Genomic DNA, 27,753 nt, shown 5'->3' on the forward strand with positions numbered 1-27,753 from the left:
CAAATTTACTGACCCCTACAGACGGTCTTTGTAATTTTAACCAAGAGTTAGTCGGGGCGAGACAGCAACACTTTTCTGAAATCTTCAGTAAGAACTTCAACAATGCTCACACTCTGTTTGCTGTGGTTGACAAGCTCCAGATCCGATAGCTCCAGAACTCCTAACAGCAGATAAATGCAATCAATTTGCTTGTTATTTTAGTGAAAAAAATACAATCCATCAGGTGAAATAGCACAAATCAGCAAAATGATAAAATGATACTACATCTGAAGCCACGCACGAAAAACTCTATTACCATTTCAGAATTTGATAGAGTTGACCAAAAAAACTAGAGAAAACGGTTCAGCAGCTGAAACCATCAACGAGCTGTCTTGACTCAATACCATGTGACTTTTTCAAAGCCATTGCGAAGTCTGTGCTAGCTGATTTGCACTAAATAATCAATTGCTCACTTCAGTCAGGCGAGTTTCCTAAAGCGCTTAAACTAGCTGCCATTAAGCCCCTGCTAAAAAAAAAAAAAAAAAAACAGAACGCTGGACGCTTCCATGTTAGCAAGCTACGGACCCATCTCAAATCTCCCTTTCATAGCCAAGATTGTTGAGAAAGTTATTTTTAATCAACTCAGCAATTTCTTGAACTTAAATGGACTTCTTGAAAAATGTTCAATCAGGTTTCCGAACTCAGCACAGTGCAGAATCTGCTCTTATCAAAGTCCTAAATGATATAAGGTTGAATACTGACTCGGGAAAGATGTCAATTCTGGTCTTGTTGGATCTCAGTGCGGCTTTTGATACGGTGGGTTATAATATACTGCTGAACAGGTTGGAAACGTGGGTAGAACTAAATGGTTCAGGTCCTACCTGGTGGAAATGAGTTATTTTGTAATCATTGGAAGTGTTCAATCTCATCGAAGGGCAATGACCTATGGGGTCCCTCAAGGCTCAGTTCTCGGACCCCTCCTGTTCAGCCTGTATATGCTCCCCTTTGGTCAAATTCTTCAGAACTTTAATTTTTACTGTCGTAGCTATGCAGATGACACGCAGTTATATCTAGCAGTGTCTCCAGATGTCTACAGTTCAATTGAGGTGTTGTGTCGCTGTCTAAAACAGGTAAATAACTGGATGAGCCAAAATGTTCTTCAATTAAACCACGACAAAACGGAGATAATTGTTTTTGGCAATAAAGAGGATTGCTGTTCGTAAATACCTGGAGTCACTCTCTTTAAAAACCAAAGACCAAGAATAATTTGCTTTGCTTTGCTTCTGGCGGTATGGGCCAGGGGCTTCTCGGTAGTCATTAAACAACGCCAAGTCGTGGTCATGTTTCGATCCTAATTGGTGATCACTGAAGATTATTGGAGCGCCATGCGTCTTCAGTTCGAGGGGGGGGGGGATACAATATGGCAACCCGTGCAGCTGCGGGAAAACGCAGTGTTCACCGGTGGCTGGTTTTGTAAGACGTTGCTCTGTTCAAGTGCACCCAAATCTATGACCAGGTAAGAAGAAAGGGTGAGTGATACAAGGTGTCATCGTGGACTACTGTATTGCTCGTAAACCAATCGTGTGTGAAGTGCCTCCGCCGTCGTCACGACACATGGCTCTCCATCCCTCGCAACGACGATGGACGTGTTTAGTCGACGCAAATAGTATCCGGATGAGCCAATTAATCTCCTACTGGTAAATTCAGTAATATTCCGCAGTGTTTCGCCACACTAGCACGCGTTCGGATGCCTTCTGACACATTAGAACATAAATCGTGGTGAACCTATGCGTGGACTATTAAGCAAACACGTCGGAATACTGTATTGGCGATAACACGTCGTCAGTGGATGGGAAATGCTCGTTTACTAAGTGTAAGTGAATGCCACATCGAGCATCAAGGAGAATGGGGGCGGTCCAGTGACGTATGACCGCATTAACCTCCCCGACCAGACCTTGACGGAGTTTTTCGCCAGCGCAGGAAGGTAAGAATGTCACATTGTTTAGTTGAATGATGAAACTTGTTTAGTTGAAATTTGGTCGCCATTGAAAGCTCTGGGTTTAACATGGGTAGTACAACGCGCTGCGGCTTAGCAAAGTTCGGACTGACCGACAGCACCACGTTGTCGTGCTGTCAAGTTGGTATCGTGTCAGCTGTATCTTCGTTACTGAAGCTTGTAAGCAATTCCATTTACCCTCACCACCATTTCTCACATTAAATTCACGCAGTCAGTAAAAAAAAAAAGAAAAAGAAAAAGAAAAGCTAGTATGTGACTATCATGTTAGCTACACTGACGCTCTAATGAATGGTTAAACGAGCGCGTGCAGATTAATTAGCCAATGGGAGCATCCGTCTTTGGGCACTTGGCATATAACAAGGCACGTGATTGGTGTTAATACCAGCGAGCCCAGTAGTGTCCAGCGGAAGCCTATAGTACACAGTGCCATTCACGCAATAAAAGCCAATCTGTATCACTGAACATTGAGATACCCGATCTGTCAGATGAGTGAAAATCTCATGACAGTCGTTTTGGGAAATGTAGTTCTCTTCCTTATTGTCGCCGAGAAGCAACGTCATTTTCTCTACCGCTTATGCTGTTCAGGGTCGCGGATTCAAGTGAAGTAGTGCACAGGTTTATAATTATATTATAATGCTTGATCCTTAGGCTGTTTTCATGAGGATGACATAGACGTGTTATCAAGACACCTGGGAACCGTTTTGATTTTGAAACAACATGTATGATGTGTTTCATTTGGGCAACAAGTTGTGATGATATCCTTGTAAAACACAAGGATATCACACAACACAACAGACAGGCTGGTTTGAATAAGGTGTGTTGAATGTCATGAAGCAGTGGAAGTCTTTAGTGAGCCCAAGAGAAAGCCATTCTGACCTCTTCTGCTATCTGCCATTTTGGAATTATCGTCCTTCTGCTTGATAATGATAAATCACAAGGCTCCACCAAGTAGTCTCAACAGAAGTCATAAAAGACTATGTGTGACTGGTTATGTCTTGTTCATTATCCATTTCTAGTGCTGGAGAGTTATCAATTTTTAGTCTAAATAACACTTATCATTGATGACTGTATTTTCCCCTACCTTTTATGACAGCTGGTTGAAACGTGATCTTTGGAATTCTGATGGTTTCACTTCGTCCGAGGTTCAACTCAAGGTTAAATTAGACGCAGTTTGTCACAAACAGAAGTGGGCCCTGTTTCCAAAGAGGAGAACAGTCACTTGTGTAAGTATGCTTGCGTATGCGGTGCGGTAAATGGGTGAAGTCATTGGTCGACCTCCAATTTTTCCAACAGGAAACCGTGTACGTTGAAATACAGTGTCGCCAACATAAAACCTTACACGTATAAAAACAAGTTAACCCTGAATAATAAAAATATAAAACTACATTAAAATGCATCTATTTGCCCTATTGATAATCCATGACAAGCGTTGCGCTAATGGAAGAAGAGAAACGGTCAGACAGGTGTATAAATAACTGCTTCATAAATAACGTCAGTATTTGTTTCGTTCCGCATCACATACATAGAGAAAAAACAAAACACACTTGTGGAGTTAATCCTTTAGCTCAGGGTTTCCCAACATTTTTGACCACACGGGTCAGTATTATATGACTAACGCAGTGGTTCTCGACCTTGTTGGAGGTACTGAACCCTTCAGGTTTCATGTGTGTGTTCACGCAACAGGTATATATTTTATTGACTGTCTAGATTCTCAGTCAGCCAGGTCATGGTAATCCGCAAGGGTTGACTGATGCAAGCCAACTGAAAATTAACCATGTATCAGTTTCACACAAAAATCATAGTGCTCACCGGACAAACCAACAAAACATACATTTCACAAAAGAAAAATACAATTCAATGAAAAAGAATGTAAATGCCACTCATTATTTTCACAACAAAGTCTGTTCCTTTGTTATTTCTACAATCCTCAAAAAGGGTTCATACGGAAGAGTACATTTTTTTGGGGGGATCTTTTTTTTTTTTTTTTTTTTTTTTCCCCCCCCCCAATATTCTGCATGAGTAGCGTTTGATGTTGACAAAAAAAGTAAACCTCATGAAAACTGGTTGAGAAATGAGCAAGTTACGATTTATTTTCAATATACATTGCCTTTGATTGGAACGTTGCCCCCACCAATGTGGCCGCTACGTAGGGCTGTTACAGCACGCTAAGCGTATCGAATAGTTCTCGATTCATGTCTATATGTTGCTGTTTGCACTCTAAAATCACTCTGCCAACGCTTCTCCCATTGGATGCGCCATCTGATGCCACAGCGATGCCGCTCAACCCGTGTATCGTTGACATATTGTTACATTTAGTTAAAAAGATCAATTATCAATAGGGCTGCGCCACAACGGCTAAAGGCTACCTTGATGCAACGTTGCGTATTGAAGCGTGTGTACACGGCATTCAAAATGCAGTATAAAAAGACGTTCACGGACATGCACGCACACACTGTGTGTATGTCTTGTCCTCCGCCAAACACCTGCAACTGCCTCACCGAACCCCCGGCGTTCGATTAAACCTATGTGAAGAACCACTGGACTAACGAAAAGAAGTGAGTGGGTTTTTGTGGCCAGGCTGGGCTCCTGGTCCAGGGCCCAGGGTTTTGCGAACTGACCTGACTCAACCTAAATGTTTTGAGTTACTTTCTTCGATAACATTTTGTCTGGCTTCCAAATGAAATGTTGAAGTTCCTCTGGATTTAAAAAAAAAAAGTGCTTCGTACAAAACAATAACTGATCAATACATAAGTATGTCCACCTGGGAGTATTTGTCTGGTGTGCCCGATGTCACACACACATATAGACCAAGACCCATACTCACTTGCATTCACACTTGGGGGAAATTTAGTGTCTCCTATTAACCTAACATAAATGTTTTTGGAATGTTTGGCTGCTTTGAGTGGGTGTCTGAATTACCCGCTAAGCAGTACTTGTCAGCCCCCAGCTGGTAATGTACAATCATTGTCCTTGTGTTGCTAAGCAACCCTGCGTTGCTGCATGACCTCCTTGTAAATGTTTTGTGGGGAGATGCACACACATTTTTGTTGGATTTATCTTATTCTTTCATGTTTTTGGAAACATCGCATGGTATGATATAAATATCAGCGCTCGGCTCACAACAGTGGAAGAACGCACGTTGCATCTAGGCCAGTACACAAAGGTCACAGTGGGCTTAATACCTCCACCAATCCGGGGAGTGCGTCTTGTCCATACAAAAGCCATAAAAATAATTTCTGCGTCAGGAAACTAGGTATGTTTAACAAAAAAAATATATATATATACGATACAGTAGGACTGTGATAGGTGAACCGCGAGCAGGGGATTACTGTATACTCATCTCTTCCAACTATAATAATGTATGACCAAGGCAACTGTGGTTGCGTTTTAGCCGTCTCCTTAAAGCACAGGTGTCAAACTCAAGGCCCGGGGGCCAAATCTGGCCCGCCAAGTTGTTTTATGTGGCCCGCGAAAGCAAATAATCTGGGTTAACTTCCGCGATTCTTGGTCAAATTCTCATATATAATAAATAGCATCGTTGAGATATTGCAAGCATTTTATGTTTGCAGTAACTTGAACAATAGTTGAACAAACTAATATCCTTTACTTCTGATTTCAAAACTAAGTATCCATCAATTTGTGGTGTGTATGGAATAATATTATGAGGTGACGAAACATTTATATGGTTTCACATTCAACCGCCCTCTGAGGGAAACCGTGACTACAAAGTGGCCCATGACAAAAATGGGTTTGACACACCTGCCTTAAAGCTACAGTATTTTAATCATTATGTTGGTGAAAGGTGGGCGGAGAGGGATGCTTTATTTCGGCGCGCTAGAGGGCTTGCAGCTCTGTGAGAGAGGATTTTTGCTGCGTGGTCCTCCGCTGCTTATATAAGCGGCTTTTGACGACAGCGAGTAGTAATGCAACGTAACACATATTCTTTCACAGTGGCTATAAATACAATGTCAAGGTATTTTGTGTTGCTGTATTTTCAATGTTAACATGTTGTCTTGTGGAACTATTAATTGTTAGCCTGCGCCCATTTCAGGTGATGTATGCTTCTAAGCCATGGTCCACTGTAATGAGTTTCCACACTTGAGCCATCCCAAGTGACCAGATCAGACTGGCATTTTAAGTAGCTTTCATGTTAGTCAGTAATTTTCCAACCTAACATGTGGTTTTGGAATGTTGGCGGATACTGGAATACTTGGAGGAAACCTATGCAAGTACGGGCTGAGCATGTAAACGCCACACAGTAAGGCTTGTGAGGAAGCTGGATTACCCTACATCCATCCATCCATTTCCTTTACCGCTCCTCCTCACTCGGGTCGCGGGCGTGCTGGAGCCTATCCCAGCTATCTTCGGGCGGGAGGCCGGGCACACCCTGAACCGGTCGCCAGCCAATCGCAGGGCACACGAAACAAACAACCGTTCGCGCTCACAATCACACCTACAATCACGCACCTTTCCCAAGCTACAATAATTCCTCAGGATAATAAGCCATGGGGGATTCGCAGTGGTCATATGAATAATACTAATGCTTGATCAAACAGCTCAGGATCATTCAGACAGGCCTGTCAGTGCAGGTCACCAGCTGACTTTGAAGAACCAACTCTCTCACACACACACACACACACACACACACTTAGTGACCTGTTGTCTCTATTGTCTTTCCAATAGGTATTTTAAATTTAATAGAGTAGTGATTTGATTGAAAAACTCTTCACGAGCTTGTGGCATAATCCTAGTAGTATAATAACTAATATTAAAATGTTCTTTTGTTGTAAGCGTGCATCAGCTCCTAGTTTGCTATTCAAACTGTTTAGTGAGAATGGTAAAAGGTCGAAAATGTAAATTTTAGCACCTACACATGAAGCAGTCACTCTCCCTGTGCCATTTGCAGTTGCCAGTCTCTGACAATTGCATGTGGAGTGACTTTCCAACAATGGTTGGCTGGGACAGCAGACCATCAGCCTGGAATGTAAGCAGTTTTTCCAATGTTTCCCTAATTCTGTAACAGATTTTTGTCCCACCTATGTTTCATTTTAAACTCTCTTTTTTTCTCTCTTCATGCAGATTGTACTGGTTTGTTTTCAACCAATGGGCTAAAAACCCAGCTACTGAAGCTCTCAAGTGACAGACTCAAGCCAAATAAATGGGAGAGTTGTGACAGAGCATCATACGACAGAGTAACCTTGAGCTAGTTGGAGTCAATCGCATTTCACAAGATCCCCATTAACACTGCCTTTCCTCATAATTGGGACATCCAAGGCATAACAGTCAAGGTGGGCTTTTATTTGCTTGTGTCTTATCAGACAGAACTCATAGATGAGCGTCATCGCATTGTTGACATCCCCACTCGTGTAGTTATCCGGCACAAACGGATAACGTGTGTGGGGATGTCAGCGCCAGCATCTGTTGGATAAAATCGGATAGCGACAATTGGTCTCTGATGTTCATCGACTGGAACGGCATCCCAATACCCACTTACAACACCGCCTTTGTTACACCTCTGATCCCACCTCAGAACTTGGCAAATTTTGGTGAGTTGACTTCAACTCCCCATTCAGTCTCAGTGCATTTTACACAGTACACTGACCCAGGATTAGCCATGAAAAAGATTGTGTCGCTGGGCAGTGAGAGGGGCTAATCACATGGTCAGGCAAAACGTAAGCCACTTCCACACTGGCCATCCAAGCCGTTTTCTACCCGGGTTTTCCTTGCTCCCTGCCCTGTAATATACTGATGCGGGATGGCGGGGGGGGGGTTGAAGTCGACCTTTTGCCTTTTTCTGGCTTGAGACGTATGTAGTAAGTCAGTGTGTGGGGAGAGTGAAGCGTTTAACATCCGTGACTTACCTGCCCTACCCCTTTTGAAAGCAATTCTTCTTGCTGCGTTTCCACACGATGAAATCTCGAAAAGGGTGAGGTTTGTTTTGTACAAAAACACAATGAGGGATTGGGTTTTGTTTGCTTAAATCTATCTGTTCCAAAATGGAAAAAAAAAAAAAAAAATGCTGTTATTGGAAAAAAGATCACACGGGTGTTGAATTCAAGTTTCCTGCTTTGTTATGTTTTGCCTTTGAGGGCTAGGGTGACTGCATGCCATGACAAAGGTGGTGTCTCCTGTCAAGGTCAGAAATGCTAGCTCGCAGCCGCTTCCATTTACAGTTGTACCGTTCTCTTTAACTTCTTATCATTATCATTGTGTTATTAATTTCATTCACTGTTTCTAATAAAAAAAAAAACAGTCACTACCAGATTCTAGCTGTGGCAGCATCATAATGCCTTGTGTGGACTCTTCGCTTTGTTGTGGTAGAGTGGTCGCCTCCCAACCCAGAGGTGGTGGGTTCGATTTCCGAGGCCCTGTGACCATGTTGAAGTGTCCTTGACCAAGGTAGAAAAGCGCTATACAAGCAAAAGCCCATTTACCATGATGAATAATAGAAGTGGTAATCTTGCAGAGGGGATCGCTGCTAATATGTGAGCCTGTTCTTTTGATTACTGAGCTTTAAGTTCAGTCTCCTGGTCACCTTAACGTTTTTCCTCTTTGCCTTGGAGTTGGGAAGACCTCTGAAAAAACCCAAACAAAATGTGTCGTTAATTCTTTAGCTGGTCACTGAGTTGAAGTCTCACGAAATTTGCAAATGTCTCAGAACATATCTAGAGGTCTGAAGCGACATCATGCATCGACAGAGGTTCAAACTGCTTTTTTTTGTGTGTGACTTTGGAGTTGAATGTTATCAGTTTTTAATTTGTTTTCCTTGTCGTTACACCGTTCCAAAGGTGGCTGAAGGGGGGAAAAAAAAAAAAAAAAAAATTCCCAGGTGTTTTGATTAAAATTAAAGAGAGAAAAAAAATTAAAATTAAAGACTTGGAGCACATTTCCACTTGTAACACCCTGTTTTTTTGGGTTTTGTTTTTTTGTAGGGATGGTGGAATGGGGAGTGTCGGTTCTGTCTCAAACGAAACATTGCTCAGCGTGCACCTCTCTACTGCTGGGCCAATGCAAAGTACAGCTTTTGTTACCATGACGACTAGGGGTCTAGTTTAAGGGATCACCACACGGCGAGAGCTACTACTAGCCTGGAGTGTGGGTAAAAAAAGCGAGCGCCCATTTGAAGATGGATTTTACTTTCACGGGTGAAGGCAGGGTGGCACGTTGGACGACTGGTTAGAGTGTCTGCCTCACAATTCTGAGGACCGGGTTTCAATCCCCGGCCCCGCCTGTGTGGAGTTTGCATGTTCTCCCCGTGCCTGCGTGGGTTTTCTCCGGGCGCTCCGGTTTCCTCCCACATCCCAAAAACATGCATGGTAGGTTAATTGAAGACTCTAAATTGCCCGTAGGTGTGAACGGGAGTGCGAATGGTTGTTTGTTTGTATGTGCCCTGCGATTGGCTGGCAACCAGTTCAGGGTGGCCTTCTGCCCGAAGATAGCTGGGATAGGCTCCAGCACTCCCGCGACCCTTGTGAGGAGAAGCGGCTCAGAAAATGGATGGATGGATGGATGGATGGATGGGTGAAGGCAGCCATTTATCACCCAGCCGTCGAATTGCACAATTAGTGTAACCACTTGCAACTGGTGGAAATCCACAATGTAAAGAGACTTATTAAACAAATTCTTCTACGCCTGTTCTCACTCTCTCATAATAATTTGCCAAATAAGAGACAAAGCGTGCTTGCTTCAAGCAGTTTATTTGTCAATCCCTCTTGAAGTTTACTGTAAACTTAAACTGACACACAAAACTAAGAAAATTTAACATTGTATTTTTGAAAACTAAAAACGAAACCATCTCATTTTATCAAGCCAAAGTTGACTAGCTTAACGCTGACATATAATGTGAAATACTGTCGGCTAATGTAAATGAACATTTTACAGTAATTAGAAACCTTGAGACAAGACATCTAACAACAACACAAAATTTTCTACTTGAGCAACGGTCTGGGGTCAAAACGCATCCTATGTTTGCCTTGGCCAGCCTTTCTCTGTCGCCATGGCCTCGTTCACATTCTCTTACATACTTTAGAAAGCTGGTAACGCCTGGCTCGTCAATAAAATGAGGAGTAACATCATTTCGTCAATATCTTCCTTTTTATTCATTTTCATTCAAACACTGTTAGCTAAGACAAATCTGTGGTAACACTGCCACTCTGCTTGCTTTTTGGCTTTTACAACCCCAATTCCAATGAAGTTGGGACGTTGTGTAAAACAGAATACAATGATTTGCAAATCATGTTCAACCTATATTTAATTGAATACACTACAAAGACAAGATATTTAATGTTCAAACTGATCAACTTTATTGTTTTTAGCAAATAATCATGAACTTAGAATTTTATGGCTGCAACACGTTCCAAAAAAGCTGGTACAGGGTCATGTTTACCACTGTGTTACATCACCTTTTCTTTGAACAACATTCAATAAATGTTTGGGAACTGAGGACACTAATTGTTGAAGCTTTGTAGGTGGAATTCTTTCCCATTCTTGCTCGATGTACAGCTTCAGCTGTTCAACAGTCCGGGGTCTCCGTTGTCGTATTTTACGCGTCATAACGCGCCACACATTTTCAATGGGAGACAGGTCTGGACTGCAGGCAGGCCAGTCTAGTACCCGCACTCTTTTACTACGAAGCCACGCAGTTGTACCACGTGCAGAATGCGGTTTGGCATTGTATTGCTGAAATAAGCAGGGGCGTCCATTTGAAAAGACGTTCCTTGGATGGCAGCATATGTTTCTCCAAAACCTCTATGTACCTTTCAGCATTAATGGTCCCTTCACAGATGTGTAAGTTACCCATTCCATTGGCACTAAGACAGCCCCATACCATCACAGATGTTGGCTTTTGAACTTGGCGTCCATAACAGTCCGGATGGTTCTTTTCCTCTTTGGCCCGGAGGACACGACGTCCACAATTTCCCAAAACAATTTGAAATGTGGACTCGTCGGACCACAGAACACTTTTCTACTTTGCATCAGTCCATCTTAGATGATGTCGGGTCCAGAGAAGACGGCGGCGTTTCTGAGTGTTGTTGATCAATGGCTTTCGCTTTGCATAGTAGAGTTTCAAGTTGCACTTACGGATGTAGCACCGAACTGTATTTACTGACAATCGTTTTCTGAAGTGTTCCTGAGCCCATGTGGTGATATCCTTTACACATTGATGTCGGTTTTTGATGCAGTGCCGCCTGAGTGATCGAAGGTCATGGGCATTCAATGTTGGTTTTCGGCCTTGCCGCTGACATGCAGTGATTTCTCCAGATTCTCTGAACCTTTTAATGATATTATGGACTGTAGATGATGAAATCCTGAAATTCCTTGCAATTGTACATTGAGGAACATTGTCCTTAAACTGTTGGACTATTTTCTCACGGACTTGTTCACAAAGAGGTGAACCTCGCTCCATCTTTGCTTGTGAATGACAGAGCAATTGAGGGAAGCTCCTTTTCTACCCAATCATGGCCCCCACTTGTTCCCAATGAGCCTGTTCACCTGTGGGATGTTCCACACAGGTGTTTGATGAGCATTCCTCAACGTTCTCAAGTCTTTTTTGCCACCTGTCCCAGCATTTCTGGAACGTGTTGCAGCCATAAAATTCTAAGTTAATGATTATTTGCTAAAATCAACAAAATGTATCAGTTTGAACATTAAATATCTTGTCTTCGGAGTGTATTCAATTAAATATAGGTTGAACATGATTTGCAAATCATTGGGTTCTGTTTTTATTTATGTTTAACACAATGTCCCGACTTCATTGGAATTGGGGTTGTACATGATAGTGCTTCTTGGTTTTCTGGGTAACCAAGCCGAGTTGTCAAGCCATGGGCAGAGAAACTTGACCGTGTGTGTTTTATGTGAATTAGCTGCACTGTTATGTCACACTTTTTTTTTTTTTTTTTTTAATATGTTGTGGTCACTTAACCACTCTCTACAGACTCTTGCCTCAGGTCTCAGTGAGAGGATAACCAGTCATCCATGTGTTGTCCTGGCTTCTTTTCATTCCAGCTCTCTGGCTACCACAATGGGTGATGTGCCATCTTTAACATTGTGATCACCCCCAAAGGTCTCTTTGACGACCTCCTAGCCCCAGACTCACCACAACAAGCCTACCTTCAGAGTCATCATGAGGGGAGTCGTCCAGATGCACTTTACCACGGTGGACTACGTCATCTTTGCATTGCTGCTGATGGCCTCAGCTGGTATCGGCTTATATTATGCCTTCTCTGGTGGACGTCAGCGTACAACACAGGTGATCTTTCTTTTCAAGTTTTGCAAAACCTGGGCTTTTAATCTAATAAGAAACAATTTTATTGACCACAGGAGTTCCTGATGGCTGACCGCTCAATGAGCTGGCTGCCTGTATCTCTGTCACTGCTCGCGACTTTCCAGTCAGCTGTGGCGATTCTGGGCGCACCGTCTGAAGTGTACACGTTCGGGACACAGTACTGGTTTCTGGGCTGCTCGTACTTCCTGGGACTCCTTATACCAGCTCATGTTTTCATACCAGTCTTCTACAGGCTGCGGCTTTCCAGCGCATACGAGGTAGACGACGCTTAAAACATAGCCATCTATTTGTAGTTGAAACCGAAAGAAGTCAAATACAGTCGCAAAACAATAGGTTCATCCCATGAAAATGGTCCTAATTTTTATCATATATGAGGGGTGATTGAAAAGTTTGTGGCCTATGGTACAAAAAACCTTTTGATGACAAATTGAAACATTTTTCAACCTAGCCCCCTTGTAAATTTACACACTTACCCCAGCGGTCCTGGAGTTTAGGGATCCCCTCTTCATAGAAGCTCGAGTCTTGGCCCCCCAAATACTCATTTATAGGGGATCCATAAATTCCACAACCACGAGAATAAGTGTAAGTAACCTTACAAGGGGACGACATTGAAAAATAAAGGTTTCAATTTGTCATTTAAAAAAATGGTTGTACCATAGGCCACTAACCTTTCAATCACCCCTCGTATTTAAACAAGCTACCATGTCACTCTTTGTCACTGCTGCATGTTTTCTGAATAGCAATTTACAGTGAAGAAAATAATACATGGTAGAATCAACATTGGTAGATTCATCAGCAGTTGATATAATGTGTTAATGTCATCTCCCCTGTTTGTTTCTCCTTCAAAACGCCCTTTCACCCTCTTCTCTTGTGTTTGTCTTCTCATTATAATCTCAGAGGTCAACGTCCTCTTAGCGGTTTTAACCTTGACGTTTTAACAACCACCAAAAACAGAGGCACTACCTATTGACCATCCTGAAAGTTTATTTCGTCGCTCTTCAAATTCAGTCATGTACCTTGACCCCAAAACATTGTTTGATTTTCTACAACCATACGTGACTCTGAGATTATACGTAACAGGCATTTTTTTTCTTTGTTTGTTTTTTGTTTTTTTCTCTCTCAACAGTATCTGGAACTGCGTTTCAACAAGACAGTCCGCATATGTGGGACTCTGACCTTCATCTTTCAGATGGTACTTTTACCTTTGGATTCCTATTTCTGTCATAGTTAGTTGCTTTCAGTGATTTGAATGATTATTTCCTAATGTCTAAGATTTTAAGATTTAAGTTATCCTAGTGCATCAATTTCATAATTTGCATTGTTGCAAAGAATGTGGAATCTCAGGTTGTACAGTAAATGAGTACTCTATCTACTTTGTCTCACTGTAGGCTTAAAAGACTCAGAATATTATTTTTGTTTACAGTTTACGTCCATCTGACCTTTTGGTTTAATCAGGTTTCTAATCTGGTTAGCAATTGTTGCTATTTTTATTTAACAAGCAAATCATTTGACAATATTATTTTGTTTCTGCTACTAATTGTGTTAATTCAGCATACAATCAGAGTTAGTCATTAAAAAAGAGAACTATTCATCCTCTAAGCATATTGTAAAATATAGAAGCAAAATATGAGGGGGTGTTGGGGGGGGGGTGGGGGGGGGTGTCACGTGACAGTCCACATAAGGCCTATCAAAAAGCAGTTCCTGTTCAGTGCATGTAAATGTTTGAACGTTGTCATGTTTCCTCTAAAGTGAAGCAAAATGGTGAATTTAGCTTTATGTGCTAACTTGTTTACCCATATCCATAGGTCGTTTATATGGGGGTGGTCCTTTATGCGCCAGCTTTGGCTCTTAATGCAGGTGAGATAAAAAAACACAAAAAAACAATGTTGTTGTTAAGTCTTTAAAAATGGACATAAAACTGATATTTGTAATATATGAAGTAACAGATTGACATACATTTAGGTCAAGATTTCAGCCAAAATTGCAATGTAAAGTTCTTGATTATAATATTTTACACGTGTCCTTGGTTTTGTAAAATGGCTTGTTTGGCCAAAAAGGACTTTTGGACTCCCGATTAGGAGGAAGAAATGGATTCCATCCACCATGAATTAAAAGAGAATGTACAGGAGATGCAGTGTTAATAGTGTTGCTGTATTTGCTTACAGTCACTGGTTTTGACTTATGGGGAGCAGTGCTCGCCATGGGACTTGTGTGCACTCTCTATACCTCTCTGGTAAGTCCGAAATTCATTGGCTACATTTACTCCTTCTGATCATTCCTTATCAAATATGACTATATTTCTATAATTAAAAAAAAAAAAAAAAAAAAAAAAAAAAAACATATCTTGAGTTGCATATAGAATATGCATGTTACAGAAGATCCTGTACTTTGAGGATGTAAGCATGCACCAAGTAGTTACCTCCATTTCTGTTCCCTCCAGAATTGGATGATATTGATTTTACATACCGTCTGTGTTTGTTGCGCACTGCATTGCAGAATTCTGGAAATGAAGTTTGATTCATGTGTACACCGGACACCTCAGAACATGAGTCTAATTCTGGTATATACTGTATATTCTTACAGTACACAGAACACTCCACTTTTTTTAACCAAGTTAAAATGAATAATTTGGGTCAAGGTCGCCAGAATATTAGATCTTGACTGAAATGGGAACAAAATAAAAGAATAGAAAGCTTCATAAATCAAATGTGCAACATTTCTTAACAGAGGCAACACTTCTGTTCATCCACGGGGATACGAGCAAATATTTCAGACTATTATGGCACTAAAAGACTCTGTAACGCCGGATGAAAGCTGCTTTTAATGACTCCGCTTACTTCATCATAAATTCTAGTGTAGCTAGTTTTCTTCTCACATGTTTTCTTCTCTTCATGCCTTCTTTCAGCAAAATGTTCCAAAAAGCCACTAGAAGAAAATAAATAAATAAATAAATAAATTAAACACAGTTAATCCTCGACCTGACCTAATGTTTTCTCACATTGTTGGTCGAACTCCAGATTTTACAAGCTATAAGGCTCAATTCAAATGAATAGGTGCAGATAATGAGCATAACCTCAAAATATACCCCTTTCTTTTTATGTTCACCCAACGTCCACTTTCGGATCACGTTCCGTATCAGTGTGCCCAACAGTCCAATGCTTGGCCGCCCCCAAGCTTCTTAGACCAGTTAGAACCAAGCTGCTTTCTAATCTAATATATCGTGGAATCGCCATTTAACAGAAGGCGATTTAATGGATATCGGAAGTAACGGAGCGTCTGGACAGTACGTGTCCAAAAATAGTTTAGTTGTCACTTAAATTGCTATTGACAAAGTCTGTTAGTTCCAGAATTGGTCGTTGTGGTTTACTGGCGCAGTATAGGCAGAGACTAGGACACCCGTAAATCCGGATCACAGATATACAGTACATTATGATTAGATCCAGCCAACACACGTGCCTGTGCCTATGTGGCGGCCATGTTGAATGTGGCGACATTCCCAGGCGATGCCGTGTGGCCGCCATGATGGCAGGAGTTCTATCTATTGTCGCAACGAGCACACATCATGGCGTGATAGCGGCAGTTTTCTCTTTGAGATGTCTTGAGCTGGAACGTGCCATTTTTGATACAGTAACAGTTTTTTTGTCAAGCCGTTTGTCTGTGGTATGTAATTAATAGATTTGGGAAATAGAAAGCACACTAATTCCTCGTGTCTAATGAAAGCGACCGCCTCGACTTGCCACTAGTCCCTACGACAACAAGCACACCAGCCTGTGGTATGTTTGGGAAAAAATGTTACCTTTGTGAACATTTACAAGTTATTTTGGATTGATTTACAATAACTTTGTACTGTACTGGGCTTTTTAGGGCACAAAAAAAGTACAAAACAATAATTTTGTACTGTACAGTAATATGGGTGCATCTGGCCACAAAATGTATCTTCATGTTTTTTTAACCAGTCATTACTGGACTATAAATGTATCCGGCGGGCTTTATAATCCTGTTTTGTCCTCAGGGGGGCCTAAAGGCGGTGATGTGGACCGATGTCTTCCAGACAGTGGTAATGTTTGCAGGGCAGCTGGCTGTTATCATTGTAGGGGCACATCAGGCAGGGGGGATTGCAGAGGTCTGGAGGAAAGCGGTGAACGGCAGCCGCATTGCAGGACTTGAGTGAGTGAACGGTCACCGTGTATATGGGTGGGAATCTCTAAACACTTGACGATTAGATTTCATGGCCAATGATTAATGCATCCGGACGCATCTGCGAATCCATTATCTCCTACGCCTACATTTAGGTGTTGACTTCTAACCTCTTGTGACTCATTTCGTTCTAGCCTAAACCCAGATCCTTTGGAGCGCCACACCTTCTGGACGTTGGGTGTGGGCGGAATCTTCCTGATGCTGGCTCTATATGGGGTCAACCAGGCCCAAGTCCAGAGATATCTCAGTTCCCGCACTGAGAAAGAGGCTATCATGTGAGTGCCATGCCGGTTCCACTGCAGTTTTATTTCTACAGAATACAGCTTTATATTTCTGTCTGTAAATAATTTTGTCCTCACCGATAATGTCTGTTCTAGGTCGTGCTACGTGGTTTTTCCATGCCAGCAGATCGTCCTGTGTTTGGGTTGTCTGATGGGGCTGGTTATGTTTGCTCGCTATGGCGAGGACAGCCCTCTAGATAAGGGCTATGTCAAAACAAATGATCAGGTCATCTTTAATGACTTTATGGTTTACCATATCAATGGCTACAAAAGTCCTCACTGCAGATTAGAAAATGGATCCTCGTGTTTGCGTATTTTTGGCAGATGGTGTTATATTTTGTGATGGACGTATTCAAGGATCTGCCTGGCCTCGCAGGCCTGTTTGTGGCCTGTCTCTTCAGCGGAGCGCTCAGGTAAAACACCTCAGGAACCCAATGCTTAACCGCTGCGAACACAAACCTCCATTATTTGAATACGAGGCGGTGACTACTTTTGCTTTGTTAGGTTTTTACTCTCCATGAAGATTTAGATTTTCATAATAAAAGGACTTCTTAGTTGATGCGGCATCTTTGATATGGTGATCTATCTCTCTTGGCTTTGAATCAGGGTCAAAGGAAAGACTGGGAAAACGGGGGCTAAAAGTTCAGTTTCCTGAGAGATACAACAACAAACACTGACATTTAAATGCCTCATCATTCATATAATGACATTTTGTTCTACCCTACAGCACCATCTCTTCAGCCTTCAACTCCCTGGCAACAGTAACCATGGAGGACCTAATTAAACCTCATTTTCCCAACATGACTGAGTCTAAAGCCACGCTGCTGTCCAAAGGACTTGGTAATTTGGTCTGTTGTGTGTGTGTGTGTATGCAAGAAGAATTGTGTTTTTGATTTGCTCAAATCAAAGATTTATTTTGTCTCTCACAGCTCTGGCCTATGGCTTGTTATGTCTGGCCATGGCCTACCTCGCCTCAATAATGGGATCTGTGTTGCAGGTAACAATAGTTTCCGCACAGTCAGAGATGTCTTAGATGCGGTTGAATCAGTCAAGTCTCGCGTCACTCTTATCATGTCTGCACCAGTTTGACGGGTTTGTAAATATGTTCACATTCCAAGCTCGAATGAGTCACAACAAAATGTGTCACTCTCTCTTATTGGTCACCAGAATTTGTTTCTCAATCTAAAAAGCATGGTATCTCCGTGTGACAGTAAAACAATAATGTTTAAATCCGTTTCCCTGCACTACCTCACGAATATGAACCCTAGAAGAATGTGTGTTAAGATACTCTCGAAGCCATTTTCCAATGTTTCAAAGGGGCTACAGTTCAGCCTGTTAGGTTAAGGGTTTGAAACGTACTCTTGTGTTCCAAATAATAGGGCATTTGAAAATGTGAATGAAGGCAAAAAGCCTTACAGTTTTAATTTCAACGTACTAGGAACAGTGCACATTATATTCTAAATCAAAACATGAAGATGCATCAATTTTTCAATAACAGAAAAGGAAGAAAAAGGGATTTTGGGCTCTTCAAAAAATAGCTTTGTCAGCATCTTTTCTTTACAAACTATTTACTGTATGAACTGAAAAATCTTTAGGATTTTGCTCAGCCCGGAGCTAATCATTGGCTGAGCCTTTGCCATTCCAGCTATTCTTATCCATTCACTGGAGTCTTCCATTTTCTTCCACGTCTCTGGTTTTGCACTCCATTTTATAGCATTGGAGGTATTTTTTTGCCAAGCATCCGAGAATGTTCTGCACTTCTTTGTTTTCCCCTCTTGAACCAATGTTTTAATCAGAGTGAGGTGTTCTTATGAACAAATCATAAGAGTCACCTGACTGAAACGTTTTTTCCCCCCCCCCCCCAAAATGAATTACCTCACTAATTGACTCCACACTGCTAATATTTTGAACGCACCCCTTTGAATTATTGATTCAATTACACAGACTCAGGAGTCTGCGACTGTACTACACCTAGAGGTAAATTATTTACCATATAATAATATAACGTCAAAAACAGTGATTGATCTGGTCAGTCATGTTGGCCTGATATTATTTTGAACACAACTGTATGTGAGTGTTACTATGAGTCCAAGCAAATGCAATCAAGATTGCTAACCGAGTTGATGCTGAGTCAACAGAATCTTTTTTTTTTTAATTAATTCGCACAAAATTTCGAGTTCTTCCATGCTTTATGTATGAAGTCATTTCGAGCCACTGCAGGTACTTCTCACAGATTTGTACTGCTGCTATCATTCTATCACACACAGCAGTCCACAAAAGGGCATGGTTTTGTGACAATAGTTCTGCCTCTTTTACATTTATTGTCCACTAGATGGCACAGTTTGAGTGAATCAATTGTCATCTGTATCTTTTAAGAGTGACCCAGTGTTGCTTAGTTAAACTACGTAGGTTACATTGCCTCTCCTCTTCACCCTCAGGCAGCCTTGAGCATCTTTGGGATGGTGGGTGGTCCCCTGCTGGGCCTCTTTTGCCTGGGAATGTTCTTCCCTTGGGCAAACTCTATTGTAAGTGTGACTTTTTTTTTTTTTTTTCCCCCAATCCAATAATAACTTGGATGGCCATGATGTCGCAGTAACGTGCAATCTCCACCCCAGGGAGCATTGGTTGGATTAGCAGCAGGCCTTGCCATGGCCTTCTGGATTGGCATCGGCAGTTTTGTAATGCGTATGCCTGGTCCAAGTGCTGTGCCGCCACTTAGTACCGTCACGCCACCCCCATTTGAGAACATATCTACTACAGTCATGACTTCGTTGGTCAATGCTACTACAACCAAACCTAGGTACAGTTTATATATAAACCATACTTTTACCTTCTTGCATGAAGCATCACAAAGAATATGAAATCCTATTTTGACTTGCAGTTCTATTTCATTCCTGCTGACCACCAAAAGGTGGCGCTGAAAGCACTGAATAGTCCCTTTGCGCATGCGTAGTTCTAGTATGCGTCCCAAAAAACTCACGCGTGACCCCGGGATGGGTATAAGTTCAGGGGTCACATGGGGTTCAGTTGCTTTTTTTATTCTCACGTGCCTTTTTGCATACTGCTGAATGCAGCAACTGGAGAATAAGTAGGGCTTGTCTATCGGACGTTTTTGGCCTTGTTTGTTTGTTTGTTTGTTTGCCGTGTGTATCAAGGAGTGACTGTTTTGTTTACAGTCGCTTAGCCTGTCGTTAGCACCCTGGCTGTTTGGCCCTGTACCCGTTTTGTTAGTCCCACCTCATCTAAGTTTAAGACTTTGTTTGATGGCCTCTGCTGGTTACGGTAGTGTGCGCAGCCCGTCTCCCGGTTTAGGACGTTGCAGCTTTTTGTTGTGAGCCGCTTGCTGGATAATTGCCAAGCGTGTCGCGACGTGGCTACTGTTTTACAGTCCGGTTGGCCTTGCGTTAGCGATTTAGCTGCTCGGCTCCATTTTTTTTTTTCAACTTGGCCTTCCTCTGCTGGGTTTTGTGCGGCGTCCACGCCTTTCCCCCGGCTTATTGGCACTACTTCCCCCCCCCCCCCCCCCCCCCCTCCTTCTTTTCGATTTCAGTTGGTGGCTTTTGCCGGTGATGGCAGTGTTTACGCCCCCTCTCCCAGCCTACGGCATAATGGCTTCTTCAGCTGTGGTCCTGTGTTTCCTCTGAGCCCGGGTGCTGCAGCGTTCGCACCCCCTTTCCTCCGCTTGTGCCGTCTTCTAGGTCACTGCGGTACTTGTTAGTGCCTAGTGGTCTACGTCAGCAGCGGTGCGTGTTTACTGTTTAGGCGGCACGCGTGGCCCCTTCCCTCAGCTAACGCGGCGTTGTTGCCCCCAGTGATACTTGTTCTGTGCCTCATGACGTGTGTCACCAGTGTCCGCTGCGAAGCTCGTGTTTGCTGTGTAGGCGGAGTGCCTCCCCCCTTCCCTCAGCTTACACGTAGGGGGTCCTGACTGGCCGTTCGCGATGGAGGGTTCGTGTCGTCGTGTTGCCTGTGGTGCCCCTGATGGCTGCCCGAGGTGCCTCGGTTCTGCCTGCCCTGACGCGGCGTCTGCCTGACGACCCGGGGCGGACATTGAGGCGGCCATAGTGTCCCTCATTGTACCCCTAAAATCACCAGGCACGATGGTGTTGGCGTGGACAACTGGCCGATCTGCGCACCTTCGCGTGCTCAGGTGGTCCAGGATATCTCCAGTCTCCTTGCTCATGTGGCCTCTGACCGGAGGCTCAGGGTGTGTGCGTTCGTGCCTACTTGCCTTGGCCCCCCCGGAGAGCTTTCCTGTCAGCGGGTGTCTCACTGGGTGTGGCTTTGGCCGGCCGCGAGGACGTCAGCGCAGATGCCAGCCTATCAGTGTGGAGTGCTGTCTGGCAGCACAGTATGGCGCAAGGGCGGTGGTCTGTGCAGGATGGCACCGATCACATCAATGTGCTGGAACTGCAAGCAGCGCTCCTGGCCCTCAAGCATTTTCTGCCGTGCCTGAGGGAAAGGCACGTGCCTGTGTGGTCAAACGACACAGCGACGGTTTTTCCCGTAAACCACCAGGTTGTCCCATGTTGCAGGCCTCCCAGCACCTTCTCAGGTGGGCCGCACCCCATCTGGGCAGTCTGCGGGCCGTGCATCTACGAAGTGGTCGGAAACCGGCTTGTGAACTCCCTCTCCCATCAGAGTCCCCTAGCGGGGGAGTGGCGCCTCCATGTTGCTCACAATTTGGGGCCTTTTTGGCAGGACAGGGGTTGACCTCTTTGCCTCAGAGTTGACGACCCACTGCCCCCTTTTGGTTTTCCCTGAGGGCAACCACCAGCCCTCTAGGCAAGGATGCGCTGGCGCACCGTAGGCCAGGGTGCCTGCTTTGTGCCTTTTCACCGCAGCCTCTGGATTGGCTAACACTTCAGAGCGTTCTTCAGGTACGTCACACGCTGTTGCTGGTGGCCCTCCTTCTGGCCGGCCCAGACATGGTTCCTCCTGTTGCGCAGACTCTGCTTTGGCGAGCCTTGGTGTCCCCATCAGGAGCAATCTGTTGTCTCTACCAGGGGGGTCGACTTTGGCATCCCGATCCTTGCCGCCTCCGCTTGTGGGTTTGGCCACTGAAAGGCACGACTCGCTGCTGAGCAGATACGCGGAGCCTGTTCGGCGGCCCATTTTGAACGCCAGGGCTCCATCCCCTCGGCTACTGTACAAGGTGGAGACTCTTTGTGGGGTGGGGTGGGGTGGGACTCGCGGGGTGTACCCGATCCTTTGCTCGGCTCCCTTGGTTTTGGAGTCCCTCCTGGACAAGGGTCGGTCTCAGTCTACTCTCAAGGTGTATGTGGCTGTGATTTCGGCCCGACATGCTGAAGTAGACAATTGCACGGTGGGGAACCACGGCCTGGTTGTCGTCTTTTCTCAAGGAGGTTCTGAGGCTCTGTGAGCCCCGGTGTGGGACCTGCATTTGGTGCTGGAAGGCCTGTGCCAGCCTCCCTTTGAGCCCCTAGCAGGTGCGGCGATGCGGTGGGTGTCTCGCAAGCCTGCGTTCGGCTCGCCATTGCCTCGGCAAAACGTGTCGGTGAGTTGCACGTGTTGTCAGTGTGCCCTTCGTGGCTGAGGTGGCACCCAGATGGTGCCGTTGTCACTTCAGAGGCTTCTCAGTAAGGTTCATGTCTAGGATTCCTTGTGACTTTGCTGGTATGAGTCATTCAGCGCTTCCAGCGCCACCTTCCGACGGTCAGCAGGGATGAAATAGAAAGTAAGTTCCGCCCGAAACTACGGTTCTCTGAATCTCCAATGACCGCCAGAGCGAGCGCTCTGCCGCTCAGAATCCTCGTGCTCACGCGGGAAGATTCTGTAGGAATTGCATGCTCGAAGGGAATATTCAGCGCTTTCAGCAGCGCCTTCTGGCGGTCATTCGGGATTCATAGACCCCGTAGTTGCTCGTGTGACTTTTCCTTCACCTCTCAGGCCAACAGGTGTCGACGCACTCTATTCGTTGTCCTACATGTGGTACAGCGCTCACAATTCCACCACTGTGGTTGTCGTGGGACTCCTCGTCAGCCTGCTTACAGGTCAAATATACATGACGTCAAAGTTGGTTCAAATATTTATTTCTTTGAATCTTTTCCTCTTGTCCCCATTGTCGAGGTAGAAAATAACTGGAATGTATTTTTGTGTATTAATATAGCAGATGCAAGGAAATGGAATAATGATTATTATAACAAATGACTTGCCTATAAAGACTCAAATAATCAACACTTAGAAGTCTTAATTCTTACACTTCTAATGTGTACTGTAAACGCCCCATTCTGATAACAGTACTTTCATGGAAACATCCATCCTACTATTTTATATTCTAAACCCGTAGCCCACACGTCAAACTCATTATCCTTGAATTCCGATTTCAAAACGGGTTCTCCGTCAATTTGTTTTGTCTATGGAATAATACGAGGAGGCGATGAAGCATTTATGTGGTTTCAGGGGCCTCTGAGAGAAACCGTAACTACAATGTGGCCCGCAATACAAATGAGTTTCACAGCCCCTCCCATAGCTTATCTCTCCGATTGGGCTGATCCCTTTGCCAGTAGAGCAACAGCCGTTAAAAAAAAAAAAACGGTCGAAAATAGGAGCGAACGAAACAAGTTGTAACGCGTCAGTCGCGGAACGTCTCCATGAAATCGAGAAGCTGTCGAGTTAGTCCTTCATAATTATTTTAGTGTTCACCATCAAGTGAGACAGACCGAGATTACCGATGATCACGTGAGACTGATTTTAAATTTAGTCCCCACCAAGTGTGAATGAACTCTTCTCGACAAAGGACCAACGAAGGAGAAGCAACTGACCCCCGGAACAGTGTACCCAGTCTTGGGGAATCTGCTGTTCTTCCTGCCTCAACGCTACCGAGAGAAGCTCTGCTGCGTCACTCCTCTAGCGCAAAAGGTAACCGTGCCAATGGGCGTCATCTGTAGGTCAAACTTCAGTTCTGAGTCAACATAAGGGTGGCCTGGGCATGCGTGTGTTTTTTTTTTTCCTCTCCCTCCTGTCCCGTCGTGAGTCTTTGTGTCTTTGTCGACCAGCCTAACGAAATCCACGCGCGGCCTTACGAGAGGGCCAAGAAAGGCGCCAACGGAGCAGCTTGCCGCAAAGAGGACACGGTCACCGAGGACAAAGAAATGGAGAGCGACGGCGTGCCGACCGAAGACGAGGAAAGCAGGCCAGCTCTGCCGTCATGCGAGCTGACCGCTCACTGCGTCGAGGAAACGGCCCTCTAGAACTCCTTTTCACTTCAACTTGTCCTTAAGAGGAAAACTCTGACTGAGTAAAGCGTGAGCAGTAGTGGGCTCCTGTAATAATGTAGCTCATGAGCGCTGGTAACTTGCGGGAGAATACTGTCAAACTGGTCCAGTGCTGCCTTGAGATACATGTGCCCTGACGCACGGCGTTTGACCCAAGGTTTTGTCTTGAGATGGGAGCAACATTTTAGATACGTGTGCTTTCAGACCCCGCCCACCGCTAGAGGGCGGCAGCACACTTCTTAACATCCAGCCACCATCGATTCACATTGGTTTCCTTGCACTGGAAGGACTACAGCCGTTGGTGGCAGTAAGCTGGTTTGCAACAGGGCACATTCGACGTGTATCTCAAGGCACCACTGGACCATTTTTAAATTTTATTTTTTTGGGAAATCTTGAAACGTACGACTATAAAGCAGCACCGCCCAGGAGTTGGAAAGGAATACATTTCTGATTGATACTTAAATCTAATCAAAGGAGCACAAGTAGCTGTTCTGACTTCAAGCCAGGTAACAAGCAGAGAAATGTCCCATTGTCACTTCCTCTAGAGAAAATGCAACTATGTACAAGAGAAATGTTGTATGCGAGTAGAAAATGACACTGAACCAAAACAAAAGCTTTCGTCCTTGTGCTGTGGAGTGTCCTTACGTGACCTTGGTTTACTACGCGAATGTTTACCTGCTAATCTAGATGTGCGTCGGTCAATGTCTCGTACCTGACAGTCCAGTCTGTGTGGTCCGATCCGTGCAAAATCGGACAAAAACGCTTCATCTTGAGCTGACGGTTTGTTTTGGTTTTGTTTTACAGTGGGCTCAAAGGTACTCGGCACGAGAGGGTCTCGTGTGTCTTATTTGCAACCATCCTCTGCGACCTGGAACTCGAGCTCACGCCGCCGCATTCCCATCGTGTCTTAAAAGGTGATTTAACCAGTCGTCCGCCGTTGCCGCCATTGAAACCGCATCCCCATAAAATGCCTACTCGCAGCGGAGGACATCTAATATCTCAAAACGACGTGCGGGTGATTCCGTTGACTCCTTTCTTGCGAGTCTGGCGGGGCGAGCTCAGACGAACGGAGGACCGACGACATAGGAGGTTGCAAATAAAGACGTTTGATGAAGCGATACTTTAGCGCTGCTGTTTACTCACGCACTTTCCACAGTTTGAATTGAATACTTAGCTTTGCCGTGGTCAGCTGAGAGGATGACATGACACGAAGGACGTGCCCACAGAAAACATATTTAGCTAATTAGAGAAATTGCTCTTCTGTTAGTGGTCACGGACCTTATAGAAGAACTATTAGTGCCGCACAAACATTTTTGGCCATTTTCAGTCCCATCGAATCGCATTTTTACGGCACGGTGTGTTCTCACTTTAAGACGAATGTGTCAATATTATTTAGAATGAAAGGAAATTTGGCACCATACCAAGGCAGACTTTCTGGAAAGGGATCGATATCAAAACATAATTGAATTGATTTAACTTGCTACGCTTGGTACGGGAGCTAAATAGCTGCAGCCTCCCCTGTCCAGCCATTGCTGGTCAGGATGGTTGTTTCGATACCGTTGTGTCCATTTGGCTATAAATAATTATAAATATAATAATAAATATAATTTCACCTAATAACAATTGAGTTGATTTTATGCGTGCATTTCTTTCAACTACGTATTGGAGACCGCCGCAAAGTTAGTTAGCAGTGCCTCCTTTGGCCATCACATGCTGTCGTCTCTCTTCATTTTAAGGGAAGAGAATTTCGGGTTATTTTTAACACAACGGCCCTGAACGAAGAAGACCTGTTCAAATGTGTTGTAACTATGTTGTAAACTATCATTGCCAATGTATGACTAATTGGAGTCATGTCTCTTGTTGTTGTTGTTGTTGTTGTTGTTTTGATCTCAGCTGTTGTGTTATCACCGTTGTTTTTTTTTTTTTTTTTTTTTTTTTTTTTTTGGAATCTTAAGAATTCTTGCCCATCCCATACTAACTCCGCCAATCCATTGTCTTTAGTTTGCAATGAGTTTTATCAAGACGTGATAAACTCCACGGCCGTGTTCAGTCGCATGGCTTCCCAGCGGTTTGTTGCAAGACTGCAGTCTGACCTGACACTTCCCCTTAAGCGAGACGTAAGCCTTCGAAATGTTGCTTTGCAATGGGAGCCAAAAAAGAGAAGACTCTATGTCTAAGTTGCCTTACACATGCTCCTGTTTGGATGAAACTGGGGTTTTTCAACCGCAGCTCGGACAATCAAGGTCACAAAGCCAATAGCAGATTAGCATATCTCAGTTTTGTACAAGGATTTGACTTGAGCTCGCCGGTTAGACCTTTTGAAGCCACGCAAATGTTTGTTTTGTCCTCCTGAAATACCTCAATTTGTCCAATGCATATAGAATATAATGTTTGTTTATGCCTATTCTATTAGATTTCTGCTAATAGAGAATCTATTTCAGATCATTGTTTGTATATTTTTATAATTTCACATTGAGCCTCCACACATTTCACTAGAAATGTGGAATTCTATATGCAATAACGCTTTGTAATTTTTTTTTTTTTTTTTTTTTTTTTTGGTGAATGACAGGCAGAATTGGGAATGTAGCAATATGTTAAAACAGCATTTGTGAAATTTCGTTGCTTTTGTTTGTTTTCACAGCGCGACATCCCCACATTCAGGCTGCGACATTCATATTTTTGTGTGATGTATTTCAACAGATCACGTGTATGTGATAAATCTTTTTATGATTGCATTATTGCAGATCCTTCATAGTACCTGAAATTACTTGAAGTGTATGTGCCTGTAATGTTACCTTAATGATACATGAATAAATCCCCTTTTACACTGTGAGAAAAGCAAACTGAAGCACTAAAATTTGCTGATTTTATTTATGATTTTTGTTAAGATTCCTTGGTGATGCGCTATTGAAAACCTTAAAAGCACAATAAGGACTCTGTGGCTGGTACTCTTACTCAGCCTTAACTGATGTGAGGGCATCACCTGGTTAAAAAAAAAATTACAAATAAAAAAATCAGCGGACACTCCTTAAAGTCCAAATTTCGATAAAAGATTCATAGTCAATTACAGGCTAGAAACACATGGCACTTAGTAATTTCTGCCTTTTAATAAATATTGTTCACAGCAATATTTATTTGTCGCATCTCAGAAGAGTTCAAACTTATGCATTCCAAAAAAAAAAAAAAAATTATAATAATAATAAAAGAAATCCCTCCATGTCGAGCTGATTTGTCAACTTTGGATGTGCCTTTATTTTCTCGTAACATCTCATTTGTTGTGTATGTCAGATGATTTCACGATTCAAACAATATAAAAAGATGGTGTACCTGTTGATTCAGTGGCTATTTGAAATCTTGTTGACCATGTTTTAAAAAAAAAAAAATGTCACTCTTCATCGGATGTATGTAACAATAGATGTTTGTTTTATTTACTTGAAATATTAAATTGATTTTAAGGTCCACAACATCCCGTCTGTGCTTCCTAATCACCAATACTGTACTTCTTTGTGGATACAATGCCTCAATCCGTTCCCCTTAGACAGAAAAACTGAGAAAAATAATTAGTCAGAAAAACAGAAAAATATACTCAGAAAAACAAAAAAATATTCCAAAAAACAAAGCCCTCAAAAAAAAAAAAAAAAATTATTTTCTTTTTTTTTTGTCCCTCAAAATGAACTACTGGCTGAATGCAAAGTCAAATTGCACGATCTTTCAATTCGAGCAATATTTCTGCAGATACCCTGTAGTGCTACACAA

General features: G+C 43.4%; 2 protein-coding genes across 9 annotated transcripts in view; one reads left to right on the top strand and one right to left on the bottom strand.

Annotated features, from left to right (window-relative positions):
* The first annotated feature begins 1,397 nt into the window (after positions 1 to 1,397).
* On the top strand, positions 1,398 to 27,478 carry slc5a6a (solute carrier family 5 member 6a). Of its 8 annotated transcripts, XM_061703593.1 has the most exons (20): positions 1,398 to 1,963; positions 3,090 to 3,219; positions 6,903 to 6,980; positions 7,076 to 7,284; positions 12,002 to 12,245; positions 12,317 to 12,538; positions 13,408 to 13,473; positions 14,087 to 14,138; positions 14,447 to 14,514; positions 16,294 to 16,448; positions 16,613 to 16,753; positions 16,856 to 16,985; positions 17,084 to 17,172; positions 17,487 to 17,599; positions 17,689 to 17,756; positions 19,198 to 19,284; positions 19,375 to 19,559; positions 22,670 to 22,773; positions 23,520 to 23,641; positions 23,779 to 27,478. In XM_061703593.1, the coding sequence occupies exons 5-20, from the start codon at positions 12,120 to 12,122 to the stop codon at positions 23,971 to 23,973; spliced, it is 1,923 nt and encodes a 640-aa protein (XP_061559577.1). In that variant the 5' UTR covers positions 1,398 to 1,963; positions 3,090 to 3,219; positions 6,903 to 6,980; positions 7,076 to 7,284; positions 12,002 to 12,119; the 3' UTR covers positions 23,974 to 27,478. The 8 variants fall into 8 exon arrangements, with proteins under 8 accessions (XP_061559577.1, XP_061559578.1, XP_061559579.1 ...); XM_061703594.1 differs by lacking the exon at positions 3,090 to 3,219; XM_061703595.1 differs by lacking the exons at positions 6,903 to 6,980; positions 7,076 to 7,284.
* Positions 8,410 to 27,753, bottom strand: part of LOC133416646 (transcription factor 24-like) — a 28,602-nt gene continuing 9,258 nt past the window's right edge. Inside the window, exon 6 of the transcript XR_009770261.1 lies at positions 8,410 to 8,571. The gene's annotated coding sequence lies outside the window, so the exon portion shown is untranslated. The remainder of the gene's footprint in view (positions 8,572 to 27,753) is intronic.

The sequence above is a fragment of the Phycodurus eques genome, chromosome 18 (genome assembly GCF_024500275.1).
Source record: "Phycodurus eques isolate BA_2022a chromosome 18, UOR_Pequ_1.1, whole genome shotgun sequence".
NCBI classification, from domain to species: domain Eukaryota; kingdom Metazoa; phylum Chordata; class Actinopteri; order Syngnathiformes; family Syngnathidae; genus Phycodurus; species Phycodurus eques.

Bases quoted from the DNA above. Each gene is read 5' to 3' on its own strand.
- slc5a6a (XM_061703593.1), top strand. From the start codon at position 12,120: ATGAGGGGAGTCGTCCAGATGCACTTTACCACGGTGGACTACGTCATC. The intron at 12,539-13,407 runs GTAGACGACGCT...CTCTCTCAACAG, and splicing joins GGCTTTCCAGCGCATACGAG to TATCTGGAACTGCGTTTCAA. The intron at 16,754-16,855 runs GTGAGTGCCATG...TGTCTGTTCTAG, and splicing joins ACTGAGAAAGAGGCTATCAT to GTCGTGCTACGTGGTTTTTC.